Below are 18,777 nucleotides of genomic sequence, written 5' to 3'. Positions count from 1 at the left end.
TTTTCTGTCAGCGCCCCTCGGTGCTCCTCGGCCGACCAAGTGCCCCCGACTCCGGCCACCTTCCCACGGGCGGCGCGTCCCCCGGCCGTGCCCAGCCCTCCTCCCCTGCCCCACCGCCACGCCGGGCACGGCCGCCGGGCCTCGGCCGCCTCGGGAGCGCGCCCGGAGCGGCTGTCGGGACTGTGCCCGCGGAGCAAATCAGGGGAGCGCGCACCGGGGGGCGGTCTCGGGAGCGCGCCCCAGCACAGGGTCTGGGGACTGGGCGCCGGGAGCGGGCACGAGGAGCGCGCCCCGGGAGATGGTTCCCCGGGAGCGCGCCCTGGGAACTGGTCTGGGGAGCGCGCCCTGAGAACTTAAACGCCGGTGGGGCGCGGGCGCGACCCCCGCGATGGCGGCGGCGCGGTGAGGGCGGCGCGCCCGGGGCAGCGCGGAGGCCCGAGGATGCCGCTGCTGTACGTGATCCTGCTCTCGGCGCTGGCCGGCTGCTGCCTCACGCTCCTGCTCCAGCTCCTGCTCGTCTACAGGAGGAAGCCCGAGCCCCCCGAGGCGGACAGAGCCTACGGCGGCATCGTCTACACCCGCGTGGCGCCCGAGCACGGCCTCAGGGAATACCTGCAGAGCGCGGAGCCGGCCGGCGGCCCGGCGTCCGCGGAGCCAGCCCCCAGCCCGGCCCCGGCCTCTGCGCCCGCCGCCGCCCCGGGCCCCGATCCCGGCCCCAAGCAGCCGCAGCCGCCGCCGCCGCAGCCGGAGCCCCCTCCAGCCCCCTCCTCCCGCGAGGAGACGTGCCACTTCCTCAATGCCATCTTCCTCTTCCTCTTCAGGGAGCTCAGGGACACTGCCCTGGTCAGGGACTGGGTCATCAAGAAGATCAAGGTGGAGTTCGAGGAGCTGCTCCAGGCCAAGATGACAGGGAAGGTGCTGGAGGGGCTCAGCCTCAGGGAGGTCTCTCTGGGCGATGTGCTGCCTGTCTTCAAGTCCGTGAAGCTCATCCGGCCGGTGGCCTGCAATGAGGAGGGTTGTCCCGAGGAGCTGGGCTTTGAGGTAGACCTGGAATACAATGGTGGCTTCCACCTGGCCATCGATGCCGACCTGGTGTTCGGCAAGTCGGCTTACCTCTTCGTGAAGATCTCGCGGGTGATGGGCAGGCTGAAGCTGGTCTTCACCCGCCTGCCCTTCACACACTGGTCCTTCTCTTTTATGGACGACCCCGTGATAGTCTTTGAGGTGAAGTCTCAGTTCGAAGGGAGGCCCATGCCTCAACTCACTTCCATCATAGTGAACCAGTTCAAGAAAGTAATTAAGCGCAAGCACACCTTACCCAATTATAAAATCAGGTGAGTTGGTCTGCGTCCTCAGCGTTACTTTGGGTGGTGTGCAGCAGAATTGCTGTTTTGCTCTTAGTGGGTGTTTAGCACGGTACTTTGCTTGTCTGCTGGCAGGAGCTTTCCTGAAAGGAAAGATCATTTTCCATTTCTTACAGGTGAAGAAGCCTTGCACAGTGAGGTTGTTCCATGCCCTCATCTGGGTGTAACTAAGTGGCAGAATCAATACGTGTGAAAAGTTAGGGGATCTTGTCAGGTGTGTGACAATAAGACCGTGATGTCTCTCTTTGGAAAAGGTAACAGGATGGCTCCATGGAGAGTGTGCGTTTGGGGTGTCCTCCCAAGCTTCTGCCGCTGGTGAGCCACCAGGGCAAGACTTGCGGCTGATGCTTACCTCTAGAGGTGAGGTGATTGTTACTTAATATAAGAAAAGGTAGAGTTCACTGTCTAAGGAATATTTTTGAGATCCCATGATATAGGCAGTCTGCTTCTTTTCTGGTCTGCTTAATTCACTCACTAAATTTTGGGGAATGTCTGAAAGTTGATAAGAGAACTATCACCACTGCTGTGGCAGCTAAAACTTTGAAGGACCTTCTGGGTTTTTGGGTTTGTTTTTTCTTTGTATTATAGCATATTTTACGTTACAAATGCACGCACTGCAGCACAGACTGCATTGTATAGTGAATATAATGGAATGTGCGCTGATCCTTCTGTAGCAGAAGTGGCAAGAGGCACATTCACTTTGTTTCCATCCCCTGATACTGATATTGAGTGTCTTACCACTGCTCAGGTACTGCGTTTCCTTTCTGTTGTGTCTTACCACTCTCAGCATACCACGTTTCCTTTCTCTTTTGTTTGTTCTTTTTAGCTTTTGTTATGTGTTAAGTAAGGATTATAGGTTTGTTTACAACATTCTTCTGCAATAAGCCTTTTCCCTGAAATTCATGAGAGATGAGTAACTGAAAATACCTCTTTGAATTTTGAAGAGTAATTAGCTTTGTAGTGGTGTAATTTTGGAAGACTTTTCAGCTGGTTCCCCTGCAACTGAATTTATAAGTGCTCTCATGAAAGTGGATTTTTAAAATATCCAAGTTTTGGATAGCCCTGGCAGGGCAAAAAATAGTTTTTTCGAGTAATGTAGTGGTCCCTTCAAGTTTTGAGGTACTGAGCTGCTCTCCAGAAGAGAGCAATCCCTGGACAGCAGGGAAGCTGTCACGGCAGGTTTGCTTCCATTCTGTTACTGTTTTGGAAGGAGTGAAGTTGTAAAGTGGAGAGGAGCCCAAAGGAGAGGTTGGGATAGCAGAGTCAGCACTCTCAGCACACCTAGACAGAGCACATGAGCTTTGCACTCCCTGGGCAAATTTTTAGGGTGATGGATGATGTGCTCCTCCCCTTCAGCAGATGAAGACAGACACCTTCACTTGGACACGTGGACAGTGAGGTGTTCTCATCGTTTAGTTGGAGACAGTCAATTTTCCCCATGTTTCTCAAACTTTCTCCTGCCATAAAGAGTGAATGAGGCATGTGTGCAAATAAGGTAAGAAGCAGAGTGCAGAGCCTGAAACAGAAATGGGAAGTGTGATGATAGAAGGTAACTGACACTTAGAATTATATATGAAGCATAAATAATTCTAAAACTGAGACGAATTAACAGTTAACTTAAAATGTTCTCTGTGGTTAAAGGGGTTGTGAATCTATGAATGCTTCAGAGGCAAATGCAGTATCATAGCTGATTTTCACACTAGGTAGTGGGCTGGTAGCCCTGCTGTGTTCAGTGAAAGTGTCCAACCCTGCTGTGGTGCTTTTGACATGTACATTTTATGCCGTGTACTGAAGGTATCATTCCAACCCCCCGTGTCGTGAAGGGGACACTGAGGCAGGACACAGAGCTCAGTGCACATTAATGGACTTGTCCTAAGGAAGGAAGGTTGGCTCATTGGTGTCCAGCTATCCATAACATGACATTTACAGCTTCAGGTGGGAACCTTGAGCTGCCCACAGGGGCCCAAGGTTTTGTGGAACACAGACTAAAGCTACAAATTCTTCCCCAGCATGTCCAAGCTGAGTTTAGGCAGGTGAATCCCCAAAGTTGGTAACAGCTGAGTAGTAACAGGACACTCTTATGTGGTGGCAGAGCTGAGAGTTCAGGTGTTACTGAAAGCTGGTTTGGAAAATCAAGTCCCTTGCTGATAAAATGCAAGAGTGGGGCTTTAAATTGTAAGATTACATTGGATTTGAGATTATGGTATGCTAATATATTACTTAGCAAAGAATATCTAGGAAAAGTCAGGAATTTCATAACTGCTTTATAACATCTTACCTTACTTAAAGCTTAAAAGTTTCTCATCTACATGAAATGTGATTATTCTCTCCCAGTTTTTTCCCTATTGCCTATATGTCCTTAAGTACATAGTATTTGCTTCCATGTGTAGTTCAAAACCTTTTTGATGTCTCACTACTCTTGCTCAAGTAATTTTTTAAATAAAACTTTGACTAACAGTGATTACAACATTGTAAACAAAAGTACTTGGAGTGTGAGGAATTCTCTCTTCATCTGGTTAAAAGGGGCACTTTGCTACTCTGTTGGCTTCCACACTGAAGCCCACAAAAGAGTTTTGTTTCAAGATCTTAATTAGAATATAAAACTATGCCATTTTCTTTGTCTTTTATATTAGGCAACTTCTGGGTTATTACCAGGTGGTGAATGGCATATCAAGAGAACTTTTGCCAGCAGTTGATTTTGAACTTCCTATAACTGAGTTTGTGTTACAGATCCTGGCCTCCTTGTTATTTAGTTAAAAAATACTGTGTTTAAAAAATGTGTATTCATATGTGCACTGTCTGTTACTACAGCCAAATTACTACTCAAGTACTTTGTATTCTTTCCAGGTAGGTACAAAATTTATGCAGCACAGCAGTGATGAGTAAGATCATATTTGGTATCATCCATTTCTACAGACTTTGTGTGATCCACATAACTGTACCTTGAAAGTAGGAAAATGCATCTTGCATTCCTGCTGCACTCCTAAGAGTCTATAGGGAAAGGCAGTGAAACCTAGTAAGTGCATTTAAAGTTTGTTTAGCATTTTATGCACATTTTTCTCCATAAAAGCAATTGTCTACTAATTGAAGAAGAAGGGTTGTGCTTTATGTCTAAACTAATAAGTAGTAATTTGTGTTTTGCTCTAATAGCATGTAATCACTTTTCTCTTTCTCTTTAATAAATGTGTTTGTGTCTGGCAAAATACCCTATTTTGTAGCTGCTCTGTCACTGAATGGGAATTGTCTGTCTTGTGTAGTAGAATTTGAGGAAATCCCTGGATGTAAGGCCGTTGGTAAAATCCAGTGAATGTAGGCTGGGTTGTTTTTGTGGGGTTTTTTTTGTCATCATTGATAAAGAATTTATGCAATTCTGTTGATAATAGCAATAGTTAGAATTTTGTATTTAATATTAATGTATTTGTTGCTTTATAATAGAAATGCAGACAGCTTTTCTGCATTTTGGTATGTCAGAGCAGTGTCTTGTTCAGATGGGGAAAATCTAATACAACCTTGTTTTGATGTAGGTTTCTTTTAATAGACCAGGGCAGTGAATGCTATCAGCACAAAGTGGAGTTTATCTTGTAACCTGAGTCCAGCCTTTGGTTTTTCACTGTATGCACTTAAACAGTTCTTTAATGCTAGACACTGTTCATGTTGGTTTTAACTTTATCATGTCCTTTTAACAGTGGCTATTGCAGTGGTTAACAGGATTTAGAGGCACAGAGTAAGGACTATTTCAGGTGTCTGTCTCCTTGCTTGATGTGCTGTTGCAGTAGTCTTGGGTTCATCTGTGTTAGTTCTCTAATGAGCTCTACCTTGCTCATTAACCTTTTATGAAGTTGCTTATGGTGACAGCCTTGCTGTGCCCCCTGTAACCTCAGGCTTATCAGCACACTGATTGTGCTGTGTGCAGCCCGTTCTTAACAGTTGGGTTCATTTTTGCTCTTTTGCGCAGCTCTTGCTTTTAGATTTTGGAGAGGTTTGGGTTTTGGGTTCCTTCTAGGCAGTAAAAATACAATTTGCCATAATGAAGATACAAAGTGTATACGTAAAGTCCTTCTTCTGCCAGAATTTAACTTCCTGGTATTTCTTTGGCAATAATGTAAAAATACCTGACAGGTGCCTTTTTTTTTTTTTTCTCTTTTCCCTTAAATTAAGCATCTTGCAAGTTCACCCATTCACTCTAAGCAGTGGGTCAGTTCTGTATATTTTAGGAACACTTTGTTTCTTGGTTTGTTACATTAAAAAGCCCAACTATTTTGTATTGATACTAGTTGGCTTTGAGAAAACTGTTTGCTTTGTTTTAATGCATGCTACCACAGAGAGGAATAACTTTCTTTTCTTTGTAAGTATTCTCATAAAGCATTGCTTCTACCATTTCTGTATTATTGGGTGTTTAGATGACCTCCTCTGGCCAACTTTCAACCTGAATTATCCTTAGAACTGATCATTTGCAATATATTTAGTCATGTTAAACAGTTTTATGCTTTATTTGGAAGCTGGGGCTGTATTGAATTTCTCTGGGAAGACCAATTAGACAAGCCTATTTTTATTTACCATTATAGAATGCAATTTGAGAGTTACATAGTAGTTTCTTATTTTTGGCAAAACTTAAGTCCAGAAGTAATGTAACCAGCTATTGATTTGAAACGTGTTTTACAATAGAAATTACTTCATAATGAGGAAATTGAGCGATTGAAAAGAGTATTTAAAAAAAAATTATGTATTATTCATATGATGAGGCAGGAGTACCAGAAATAATCAGGTTTTGGGACTGTGATCATGTCTTTGCTTCAGAGACCTTTCTCTGTAGCTGCTGCAAAGGAAGGGTTTTTCTTTTTAAGTGGGTTTCTACTGTAGTTGATAGGAATCTCTCCCTAGTTGAATCTGTAAAACACTCCTCTTTGAAGTTCTCATTCCTACTGCTGCTGATCCAAAAGAAGGGTGATTTGTGTGTTGGTTTTGTTTATTGGGGTTTTTAATGCTATGCCTATTTGAGGTACAAAAATCATCTACTGTACAAAAGCATTAAAAAACCTCCAGGATCTGAGTCCTTTTCTGCTCTGCAAAAATTGATGGCAAAGCAGCACTGTGATTTTTGGACTGTCCCAGAGATGCTGCCCTGAATGATGCCAGCACAGACTATTCTGCTCATGGCATAGTGGAGGTAATTTCACTCAGTAGATCTGTCTGGAGTCAGTAGTTCCATGCTTGGAAGATTATCTTAATAGTGCAGGCAGCTTTGCTTTGTCTTACAGGATTTGGATAAATGGGTCTGTAGGCAACCTGACACACAGTGAACACAAGCAAACCTCAGAACAGTGAATATTTTCTTTTTTTTAAATTTTTTTCTGAGGGTGCTACATGTGGAAGGAAGATTTTGGTAGTGCAGAGCTTTTTACTGTTTCCTTTTGGGAGGGCTCCATCTCAGGCATACATAATTTCTGGAGGATCACTAAGTACAAGTTTCTTCAGATTATATGAAATTATATGGTACAATAGCTGTATATAAATCTTATGTAGCTAGCAAGTTCAAATCCATTTGTTCTAAGGGGTTTGAAACATTTTTAGTCATCTTCCCCAGCTCCAGCACTTCATGAGTTTTCATACTGGAAAGATTGAATTCTGAAAGAATGCCAGTTTGAAACTTGTTCATAGTGAAGTCAGAAGGAATGAGTGACCAGCTACATACCAGACATTTCCCAGCATACAGGTGGCATTCTTTTCAGCTTAAGAGTGAGCCTTTTTCTGTGGTTAGTCAACAAATCTTGTATTTTGTATTCTTACCTACAAGGGTGAGGAACTAACACATTGACTTGAGATGGATTAGTGAAAAACTTGGGAGATCAGAGGTGTGGGGCAAAGAGAAAATCTCAGTTGGAGGGAGTGATGGATAAAGGAATATGTTTTGGTCATTATTATCTGCCTTTACTGCAGATAGAAATCCAGGAGTGATGGATAAAGGAATATGTTTTGGTCATTATTATCTGCAGATAGAAATCCAATAGGCATAATTGCTCTGACATGAAAATAGGACCTCCTCCAACTTTTCTGCCTTGCACCAATATGTAGAACACTGTACAATAATACTGTAAAGAGAATTACTTTGTTTAATCCTTTGCTGGTTTGTGTTAGAAGTTACTTGATCTTAGTCCTGCAGTGAACTTTCATGTGGATAGTGAATAAAGACTCTGAAAAATCTGCTGAGATTTATTTAGTATTTGATGGTGTTTTGCATGCACCAGCATTGAGACCACATTTCTGTTCATCTGGACTCTGCCCTTGAACTGATCATGCTGCTCAGTGAACTCAAATATGATATTTTTATTCAGTTGTCCTAATTCATGCTGCTTTATGCATTTAAATAAATATGAAATAAGCAGTAGTAGTGTTTATTTTTTAAGGGTAACTTGTTTCAAAATATAGATCATATAGGAATCAATCACTTTATAGAGCTGTAGGCCCCTAAGAAATGTGTGGATTCTGAGAAATGTGTGGGCAGGTTCTGAGCCTGTCTGCTGGAGCAGACAGCTGTGTTCAGGCTCTGGAATTGGGCTGTTCTGAACCACCTTCTACAGATTTTTAGACTCTGTCATAGATAGTATGGTTAATGTCCCCCACTTGTCACATGGCACTGAGCACTGGCAAATGGCACTTGATCAGAAAGCTCTTAAAAGCAGCCTGGGTAAGGCCAGTGGGTTTTAGTGGGGTGGAGCACGGCAGTGCTGGTGAAGCTCAGCCTCAAGCTGCTGGATTCGCTATTGGAGCTGGTGCTTTCATGTTCTGGCTTTCTGTGGGAAACTGCTTGTTCTGCATTCCTGCAGAGATGGCCTAAAGTCACCCAATATGCTCCTGTGTTTGCAGTTCATGTTCACACTTGTTTGATTTAAAACTGTTCCAACATTTGTGTATTCTTGATAGTATTTTTTTTTTCTTTGGAGTGTAGTAAAGGACTTTACTTGGAACACTTCTAGAATTAATAAGCTTTATTTTCTAAACTGAGTATGGAGAGAAATTAGCGACCCACATGGGCAGGTTACATTAATGGATAATTTGTGGTACCCCAGTCTGTTAAAATCCCTAAATTGTGGAACTACAAAAAACTTTGCATGATGATCTCAAACCATCCTTTCATCCAGAAAACAAGCAATGATCCAATGTGGTGATGAAGATTCCTACACTTGCCCAAAGCCATTTGGGTACATCTGATTCCCTAAGCACACCCTTCCTTCTGGAAGGACTCTTACCCTTGTGGAGCCCTGCCTGAGTTAAGTCCTCTCAGGAATGCTTCCTGTAGGATCCAGCTGGAGGCTGGCAGTGTTTTAGACCTGTCTGTGGCCAAACACAGCTCTGCAAACTACCAGATGCTGGGTGTAGCAGAGAATAAAAGAAAGAGAGGGAAAACATTAAGTTTTGTGAGGTAAAAAACCCACACAAATGATGTTCAACCCTGAGCTGGGCTCTGGAGAGCCTGCTTGGTTTGTTTTTGTTTTGTGGTTGTTTGTTTGGTTTTTTTTTTCCCCTAACAGCTGCTCTAATTCATTTTAGCTTTAAAGCTGTTGGGTACAACTTACCTTCATAACATCTTAATTCTGCTGTTCGGTGCTGCTGGAGCTCAGCAGAATGGCCTGTGAGCAGCAGTGTCCCCTCCATTAAAGCTGTTTCATGAGGAATTCTACTGCAGCAATACAGTTCACACATTTTTGAAGATGCCATAAAGCTCTATCTGAAATAGAGTGTATTACAGTGATCAGCCACTGATAGTTAATCAGGCTGTTACACACACTCAAAGGCAGTAATTAATTGCCAGATATGACTAGCATAAAATTAAATTAGGATAATCACTTGGGAATGAATTTTTTAGCAGTTTTTGTTGTTGTTCTGGCTGAAAAACTTACAGGGGCACTTTGAGATGTAAATTCAAAAATATTGTTTCTTACTTTCTGTCTTTTGGAAATTATCAGATGATATCTAATGGAAATCATAATACTTACGTACTTTGTTCCTGACTTTTTACTGAGACCTAATGCTAAGCAGGATATTTTCCTGTGTCAGTGTCAATGGCAACATTGCTATGAAAAATGCTCACTCAGAAGGAAAGGTGTACAAATATTGAAATATACTTTTGTAATGGCATGAAGTACAAGATTATGTGGTGTTTGCCAGTGAAATGAACATAGTAATACTGGTAGTAGCTACTACCATGTATGTAAAATGCTTTAAATTATACTTACACCTGTGAAAAATATCCTGTCACATAAGTTTTATATGTAGTAGCCATTGAGTAGTAAAAATTAAAATGGATTTTTTCATGAATGTGACTTTTGTAGTAAATGGTTTAAATCTTGATTAAACCATGTTTGCGGTTTGCCTGAGCTCAAATAGGAAGAGTAGAAATGGAAGATCCCAGTCTGGTGGTGGCATGGCACCAGCCTTCCTGGTAGTGTTTGGATCACCTCTGAATGATCTGGCTTGGTGAATAGTTCCTAAGTAATTAACCAGGGGAAGTTACTCCAAAAACTTCAACAGTTGTGTGGTTTTTTTGTTTCCTTTTTTTTTTTTTTTTTTTTTTTTTTAAGAATAACCACATAGTTGCTAACAAAACTTGATGAAATATGTTAGAAGAAACAAAACAAGCCTGATGTTTCCAAGCAAAGAGCCCAGTGAATTAGAAAGGGAGGTAGGGTGGGAACAGCAGTGTTAGGCAGTGGTATTGTTCTAAAACAATTCTACAAAAACTCAGATTTTTTTTCTATTTCTCTGTTCGTCTGAATGAAGGGCAAATTAGAGAAAGTATCCAAATTCATAATTTGAGCAGCTGCTTCTATCAAATGTAATCACAAGTCGTAAGTGCCATGAGTGATGCAGGATTTGGAAAGCGCAGGAATCCTTCCTGTTAATTAACCTCCCAAACCTTCCTGTGTTTGATTGTCATCAGTGGTGCCACGGGTCATGTCCAGCCTGAGCTTCTGTGTTACTTGATCCTGTTTACAGTGTGGGTCTATTAATAAAATGCTGTGCCTTGCCTGCGGTGGCATCTTTGCTTGGGGGACAGCTGGCAAGTGCGTGGCCATGGCGTGTCCCTGGGTCCGTTTGTGCCCTCGCCACCACTGCAGTCCTTGAGCTGTGTGCATCCCAGCTTCAGGGTGAGCGGTCAGTCATCTCGGCTTTGAAAATGCTACTGCTAAGCCTGAGCTCCCAGGCTGGGAATTGGAGCATCTTCTGTCTTGTCAGAAGTGACTTGATAAATGTAGATTGAAGAGAAGCTTCTGCAGTTTGAGCATTTTTAAAACTAACTGGAGGAGTGAGGATAAACCTTGGGAAGCTCTCTTGCCTAGAATTTGCAGCAGATACGACTGTTTTTTCACTTTTGGTTTACAGCTGTCAGGGACTGCTTTCAGCAGTGAGACAGTTGTTTTCTGTCTGAGCAGCCTGAGATGTCATTATTTCACATGCATATAGGCTAGGGTTTAGAGCAGAGGATTAAAACTCCTCAGCTCAGCGAGTGAGTCGTGTTCAGAACTTCTCACAGAGCATTCTCATAGAACATCATCATCTTTTTGCTCTAACCAGGATTGCAGACAGGTGATGTTTGTAGACACTCGAGACTTCCTTATGGGAGGACATTCTGCTGAAGTGAGCAAAAGCAAATGTTTGCCTCAGTCACTGGGACCAACCTCTAATCCAGCTGGCTGAAGGTAGAGTTTTGGGGTGGCTTGGCTATTATTTGCTTTTTATGTGTGTGTGCTTTTTATTTTTTGTAATTTTTTTCCTGCTACTGTTTTCCTTGAATGCCTAAAAGCTGGTTGCTAAACCACACCTACTTCTCTTTCAGCTCTACGTGAACATAAGCACATTCTGTATTTTTGGTCCCATTTGGAGCAAAGCCACAACAATTCAGGCTTTTTGGTTAGACATTTGGTTAGAATTGGGAAATTTTGTCTTCATCCTGTCTGAATTACAGTAGGGTTTTCATCCCTTAATTTGAATCAAAAGAACCTAAAAACTTAGGGATCAAATAGACATTGACTACATTGAGTTAACAAAGCTGTTTCAGTTTTTTTGGAATTTAGAATTTGGGAAGTGTTCATGAAATAAAAAAGAATATGCATATGGTCAAGTTGATCTGGTTTGTGATGATTAAAAAGAAATTTTGGATAGATTTTTTTACCTGTGGCTATTTCAATACAGGCAGTAAAACCATATCATTAAGACTGTCCATGTTATATTTGTAATTTCTGTCATATAAGCAAGAAAAAAATCTATGATCTTTTTTGAAGAAGCTACTAGACTGTTTGCATTTATTCCTTATTTGTTCTTGTGGAAGTCAAGAACAAATTGAAGTTAGGGAAGTGTCTTGTCTCAAATGTGTGATACAAGATATACCTCAGAATTACTGAGAAAAAAAAAGACTATTTCAAGAATCTGGAAATGTGTGAAGGTTCTTTGAAGAAACAAAAAAAAAAAAGACTAGTAAAATCCTTGCCTTTTTTTTTTTCTTCTTTTTTTGGGGTTTTGGTTAAAAAAAAAAAAAAAAAGGGACTGTTCATATATTGAGACCTTGTGTGTATGAGCCTCCTACATGTGTGTGGCAGAATATCCTGTAAGACAGTGGGTGGATTACTAGATCTGATTTGCAGTTTACCATAAAACTTCCTAGAAAATAAACACCATCTTATTGCAGAGGTTTTTTCAGGCTGCTTGTAAGTCAGATTTTCATGGCTGTGAGTAAAGCTGAAATTAGTCTTATTTGTTATAGAAATCGACTGTAATTTGAATTGTTGAAGTCCCTGAGTGTGAATACTGATGCAGTTCTGCAGCATTATTCCTTGAGAAATTAGTGGAAGCTGGAGAATTGCTTTTGTAAATCTATAACAAGATCTATAGAGGAACCAGTATTGCTACTATTTTTTTTTGGTTTTTTGTTCAAAATAAGGATAAACTTCATTTTGTCTTCAGTGTGAAGAACTATATAAGCTGTTTACATTATAATACCTGACATGTAAATGTTAGCTGATAAGCACTTTTAAAATCTTACTAAGGTGATCATGTAATTTTAGAAGTGGATTGTAATATTTTAGAATTTTTGTAGAAATAAAACTTCACCTTAAATTACATGCAGTGTAAGAATAGAGGACTTCTTTATATCTTAAAATATCTGGTCTCAATCCCTCTTTGAAACTTCCATGCTTTGCTAGTACCTGACTTGTGTTTCTGTGACTCAGGTGAAAAACACAATCTAAAAATTACTCAATTCTGTTGCGTAGTTAGTTGAACCTTTTGATTAATCCCCAAACTGAAAATAAATCCAGCAGTTATTCTTTCAACAGTATTTTAGATAAAAGAATCTTCACATACAGTAGCACTTGCAAAATTGAAATCTTCTAAACACAGTCTCTCTTAAGATTGTGATAGAATTTTGCTTAACATTCTAGATGAAGATTAAGACTTGTAATGCATTCAAAATTGCTTTATGCTGAAGATGCTTGCATTTTTGGTTGGTTGATTCTTCTGAGGTTTAAAATCTGTCTTGCTCTTTATTAAAACTCGAATGTTCAGTTAATGTAACTTGAAAATTCCCAAACCTGAAAATGTTTAATCTTTATGTCAGTAGAGTAATGCTGGGATTTATATCATACCAGTGTTTAATGTGGTCTTAAACTGATATTCAGTAATTTTAAACACTGTTTTAGGTACCAAACTTCCTTTATAAAACCAGAGAATAATTTAAACTTTTCCTATAATATAGTCTAGAAAAATATTCTCACTTCTTGGCACCAAACTTCCTTTATAAAACCAGAGAATAATTTAAAACATTTCCTATAACATAGTCTAGAAAAATGTTCTCACTTCTTAGCGAAAGCTCTACAAGATCCCACCTCCTTCTGCACTTAGAAATGAAACCATAAGACTTTGTACTTCTCCAAGCAGGAGATGGAATACTGAGAACTTTTGAATTTTGTTTCTTGCTCTGTTCAGCTCTGAACAATTGTTGTTTTTTTAACTGTGATTCTGGATATTTTTAACGGAAGCAATGAGCAGACACAGAAGCATATGGTTATCGTACCAGATAAATTGATTTTGTTTTAGTTCTCAGTAGATTTCCTTATACAACTAAAAATTTTGTTAAGTAGGTACTAAGGCAAGCAGTTAATTTAGGGAATAGGTTAATTAAACTAAGGTACAAAAGACTTCTGTCCTCTTTTCTGATAAAATTTGGCTAAAGGACCACAAAACAATCATCACAGAATAGTGAATTTAAATTAAAGGGAATGTAGGTCAGACATCTTTAAAATTAAATCACCAGATCCAGACTTGTTCCAAGTAGATGAGTTCTGCCTCCCAGAACTGCCAGCTGGAAGGGAGAATTCTCCCCATTCCAGGGCTGAAAGCCCTCGAAGGGAAGGAAAGAAGCTTGATGTGCTTGGGGTTTTTCTGGATACACTTTTGATCTAGGCTTTGAGGGAGGTGGTGGTGAGAGGGAGTGAGTCACTGAAGAGAAATGAGCCACTGGAGTGACTCTGAAGTCTGGCATGGAGGGAGTGTAGAAGTCCTTCACGTCAAGGAGACACTGCCTGCAGTGGCTGGAAACAGTTTTGCTGTGCTTTGTATATGGAAGAGCTTAGTATGGTGCTATTTTAGTGTCTACCTTTAATCCTATATATTAATTCAGTAACTTTATCATAATTACTTTCTGTATAATCATCTGACCAATTCCTCGTGTGAAGGGGGAATTTTTTGCTGTTTGTAGCTTGCAATATTTGTTAAGAAACACTCACTATGCACAGCTTATTTTAAATATTGTTTCTGTAGGGTTGGGGTTTTTTCACTTGCTAAAATGTCACATGAAGTTTGATTGATGGATATTCCTCTTCATATCAATGCTAAGTTTTAGCTAGCTTTTTCTTAAGAGTGTGCTGTCTGAATTTCAGACCTTTGGACAAATAATATGAGTTTGTGGAGGGACACTGGTAATATAAAAACAAGTTGAAAAGGCACTTATAAGCATTTAATATAAAGCACTTCTAAAGACTTTCTGCTGAGAAAGCATCCATTCCTGGCCTGCTGCAGTCCTGCCAAACAGGAGAGGGATGATGGCTCTGTAAGAAGGTGTGCCCTGCTTTTAAAAGTTCACAGACTTTTCCTACCATGGGGAAAAAGATGGGAGATCCTGTGATTCCTGACCTGTTGGGAGCATGGATTTCCTACTAGGGAATGGTCCCACCCTGTTACCAGCAATCCCCATCTGGGTCTGTATTAGTTCACCAGCTCCCAGTGAGAAAGTCTTTCCAGATATATAGTGTTGTCTTGTACTTAAATATTCTGACAACTGTTCAATTCCCTAGTATGTAATTGAAATCTACAGGAAATAGTCATTTGTCCAATGTTTAATTTTGGAAATGCACAAACTCTTTGTAAATTAAATAGCTAAGTGCTATGATACAAATTTGGAAGGCTCCAGAGCAGCACTAAAACATTAAAAATTCATTTAATATGAGATATTCAGCTCTTTGTACATTGCTAGTGCCAATGGAAATAGATGATGTGTTCCTTTTTTTTGCTAATGATTTTGCAAATTAGTTGTGATAAGAATGTGAATGTAAGTGCTTGTTGGAAATTAAGCATGATGTTGAGACTGCCTTTTAATCCTGTATTTATAGAAAATTGAAGTAGTGCTGCACAAGTCCCCCATGCACTGCTAAGTGTTTTATATATTAATATATATAATTGTATTGGTATTTTAGAATTAATTCCTCTTTAATTCATTGTTATATAAAATTTTTAAAAGGATTTTGAAAATAGAAATCAAAATGAAAATGAACATTGTCTTAATCTAGCAATGAAAATAGCTTTTTCTGGGGATTGTTTCATTATTCTATGCTGCAGCAAAGGCTTGCAGTGTGTGTTGTACTAACACTTTGTTCTGAAGTCACTTGAGGATGATGTTTTTAGTTTGAATGTGTAGGTGGATATGTCTGCATCCTTACTGGAATGTTTCAGTCTGTTATTTTGCTTTTCTGTTCTTTTAGTGTATAAAATAGGTTTGTCGAAGTTTGTGTTCTGGTAAATGGCCTGCAGGATGTGTGCATACATCAGCAAAAGACCTTTGAAATACCAACACTTTTAAACATGGTATTTGCAGAAATTGGGAGAGCTAATGGTAACCTGGTAATACTGAATGGTTATACTCAATCCTCTTACTTTGTCTTTTTTCCCTGCCAGAAATCTTGTTTCAGTAAGTCACTGAAGCTCAGAATGGTTGTTGCTAGTTTGATACTCCCATGGAAAACCATCTTTGTAGTAGATTTGGAAGAAGGAGTATTGGCAGTTGCTGGTACTAACTGAAAAACAGTTTATTAGTGCTTAAAAATGCTCAAACCTACAAGTACCTATTCAGTCAAAACTTATTTTCCAGTGTGCTTGCCTAACTCTTCCTTTTCTGCTTAACAAAATCTGAGCTAAGTTTGTATTTTGAGGGGGTAAAATCATTCCTAACAGGAGCAGGGTTCCCTTGCTTATGCTTAAAGTGGGAAACGTGAGGTGAGGCTGGGTGGGGAGGTGACCAGGCCCTGAAGTGGTACAAAGTCATGCAGAATCAAAACAGTGGGGTCATCTTGGTGTTTTTTCCCTACCCTTGTGATGCTTGCTATTACATTAGTAATTCAGGAACTATAAAGGAAGATCATGAGTAAAGTACCAGATCAGTCAGTACTTGAACAAGGCATATTTTGGGTTAGTTGTTTGTGGTATACTCATAAACCTAAACCGTGGCCAGAGTGATTTAATAGCCTCATATTTTTCATGCTCAAGACTTTTAAAAAAAGTATTTAAAACAGAGTATTTTTATGCGACATATTTCAAAATGGTTTTCTTTATGAAGGAGTTAATGAGGGAGAAACTTGGAACCAAATTAAAGTTAGAAGTTGAATTGGATTTCAGGAAAATGGCTGGAGTGTTGAGTTGTGTTTATTCACAAAGAGAACAAAAGAAATTACTTTCTCATGGCTCTGTATGAGGCTGTTGCTTGTACAGAACCAAAGTGTCTGGAATCAGAGTGTGGAGCTCCCTCCCAAAGTGTGTGCTGACAGTTAAAGGATGCTTAATTATTTATTTGAGTTTCTGAAACTCTTCAGTTCAGCTCCATGTGACTGTTTCCTGAACATATTGTGATCTCCGAATGTGACAAGCAGATGCCTCTGATGGTTGAGCAAACAGTGCTTATGAAAGAGTTCTTTCTCATGAAATGGCAGAGCCATCCTGCAGGCTCTGCTGCTCCTTTCCTGCTGTTTGTGAGTCTCCACACACATAGCTGCTGGGAGGCTGCATCGGTGACAGAGGATGGAAACCAAGGCACAAGGCAGTGCTGGGAGATGAGAGCAATAAATAAAGACAAAGAAGGAATACCCTCTAAGAGGGTTTTGGGTTTTTTTCCAAAAGCTTTAGCACAGATGCTGTGATATCATTCTTTGTGCAGGGTTATGGCCCTTGCTGTTGGGATTGCCTCTGTGTGTCAGCCATGTGATGGGGCTGCAGCTGTGCAGCCTCTCCCCCTCCTTCCCTCCCTCAGATCAGGGCTGTGTCCAACACCAGAGCACTATCACTTAAAAACCAAACTGGTATTTATAACTCAGCATTTTCTAATCAAAGAGAGAGAATTATGTGGTGAGATAGTTAGTGTTTTGCACAGTTATCTTGAACATGAACTGCTTTTCCTGTGAATCACACGCTGCAGTGAGGGAAATAAAGCTCAAGGGCAAATGTTTAGAATACCTGTATCTTTTTTCTTATTCAAGAAGACTGGCTAAGAAAAGCCACTTAAAGGTTTTTACAAAGTGAGAGAAGAATCAATCTGTGTAACTAAAGTGAACTGTTCATTAGGGTGCACCAACAGTACTGTCATAAAAAGTTTAAGCTTTTGGGGTCATAGCCTATTTTCATCTTTCTATGCTGTGATGTTTATGCAGATAAACTTAAAGACCTGGTAAGATATTTACTACAATAGGACTCTTGTGTTAAATCATGTTTTCAATCATAAAAATACCGTGTGATTTTTCCAGCTTCCCAATTCTTAAAAATTATCTGTGCTAGTAAATGTTACTCAGTCTATTCTGTGAAGCAATTTTGTTTGTATTGTCCAGTCTGCTGCATTCAGAAAGCTTTAGTAGCTCCTACTCATTCCTTTTGATCAATGAATATGTAGGAATGGCAGTATTTACCTTTTTAAAGAGTGTTAAAGATTCAATATTGTCCTGTTACCTTTTTTATATTTTTGTGTGTTCATGTTGTGTAATGTGAATTAAGAGAAGTTTGTTCTATATTTTTCAGGTTCAAGCCATTTTTTCCTTGTCAAGTATCGCCAGCTGATGAATATGAAGATCGAGACCTCTGTATACAGGATTTTCTATTGACAGAAGGTCGACTGAGGGTCACATTAATTGAATGTACAAGGTATATTTTTGTGCACTTTTCTTCATTCCTGACTAAGTAAAGGCCTGTGTTTCCTCACTTTGTAGTAATTACAGTTGCAGGGCAGTTCTGATTCGCAAAGTGGCAGCTTTGGTGTTACGATTGCACTCTAACCACAAAATGTACTTTTCTTGAAGTAAAAATGAACAAATGAAAGTTGCTGTTACTTTCTTGAGGCCCTTTGGGTTTGTGTGGGGGCAAGCCTTTGCCTTTCTGAATTTTGCCTGGTTACAAGCTAATCTGTGCCTCCTCTTACTTGTTTGGTTTGCTTTTCTGCCACACCAAATTATGGGTCTCTTTCCAGGACAATATAAATGTTGTAATTACATTACTGTATTATGTAAGCAAAGGGAAATAATCGTTTCACTTAGTCTTACTTAGATAAATCCAAATCACTTTTATAAGGCATTATTTACTGTCTTGGTCTTGAGTAAATAATGCAAAGAAATAAAAATCTATTTCCTTCATTCATTGAAGTGAATATTATTCTCTTCAAAGCTGGAGAAAAGGTGTGTGGGCTCTTGGTTTGTTGGGAGTTTTTTGTCAGGCCTCTTGGTTTATGTTAGATCTTATCCAAATAGTGCTGAGGCTTTGATCTAGTCATGTGCAGTTCTACTATTCATGAGCTAAACTGCTCTGCAGAAAGACTGTTTTAAACTGTTCTTTTCATTGCTTCTATTCCCATATCAGCTCCTCTTTACACTTTTTTTTCTGTAGCACTGTACTAATGTGGTTTATCAGTGGTCAGGATTTCCTGAAGATATTCTTCTGCTTCTAAGGGTCCTGTGGTGGCAGCAGTGGTTATGTTTTCTATGATAAAATTCCTGCTTACCTGTCTTCCTATCTTCGTGCTATTTTCTGTGGATGATCCATGGATACTAAATAACTGTCTGCATTCATTGGCCACCAGGAGCATTTTCCCTTTGACTGTACTGAGTAAGAGGAC

General features: G+C 40.2%; 1 protein-coding gene across 1 annotated transcript in view; it reads left to right on the top strand.

The window, feature by feature from the left end:
- Positions 1-359: 359 nt before the first annotated feature.
- PDZD8 (PDZ domain containing 8) overlaps positions 360-18,777 on the top strand; it is a 52,990-nt gene continuing 34,572 nt past the window's right edge. The window contains exons 1-2 of the mRNA XM_041415648.1: positions 360-1,334; positions 17,691-17,813. Of these exons, the coding sequence (XP_041271582.1) occupies positions 442-1,334; positions 17,691-17,813 (1,016 nt within the window). The 5' untranslated portion in view covers positions 360-441. The remainder of the gene's footprint in view (positions 1,335-17,690; positions 17,814-18,777) is intronic.

Source organism: Onychostruthus taczanowskii, unplaced genomic scaffold (genome assembly GCF_017590055.1).
Source record: "Onychostruthus taczanowskii isolate IOZ18803 unplaced genomic scaffold, ASM1759005v1 scaffold5, whole genome shotgun sequence".
Taxonomy (NCBI): Eukaryota; Metazoa; Chordata; class Aves; order Passeriformes; family Passeridae; genus Onychostruthus; species Onychostruthus taczanowskii.
Note: the sequence above shows the minus strand (reverse complement) of the source record. Positions and strands in the feature narration are given on the sequence as shown.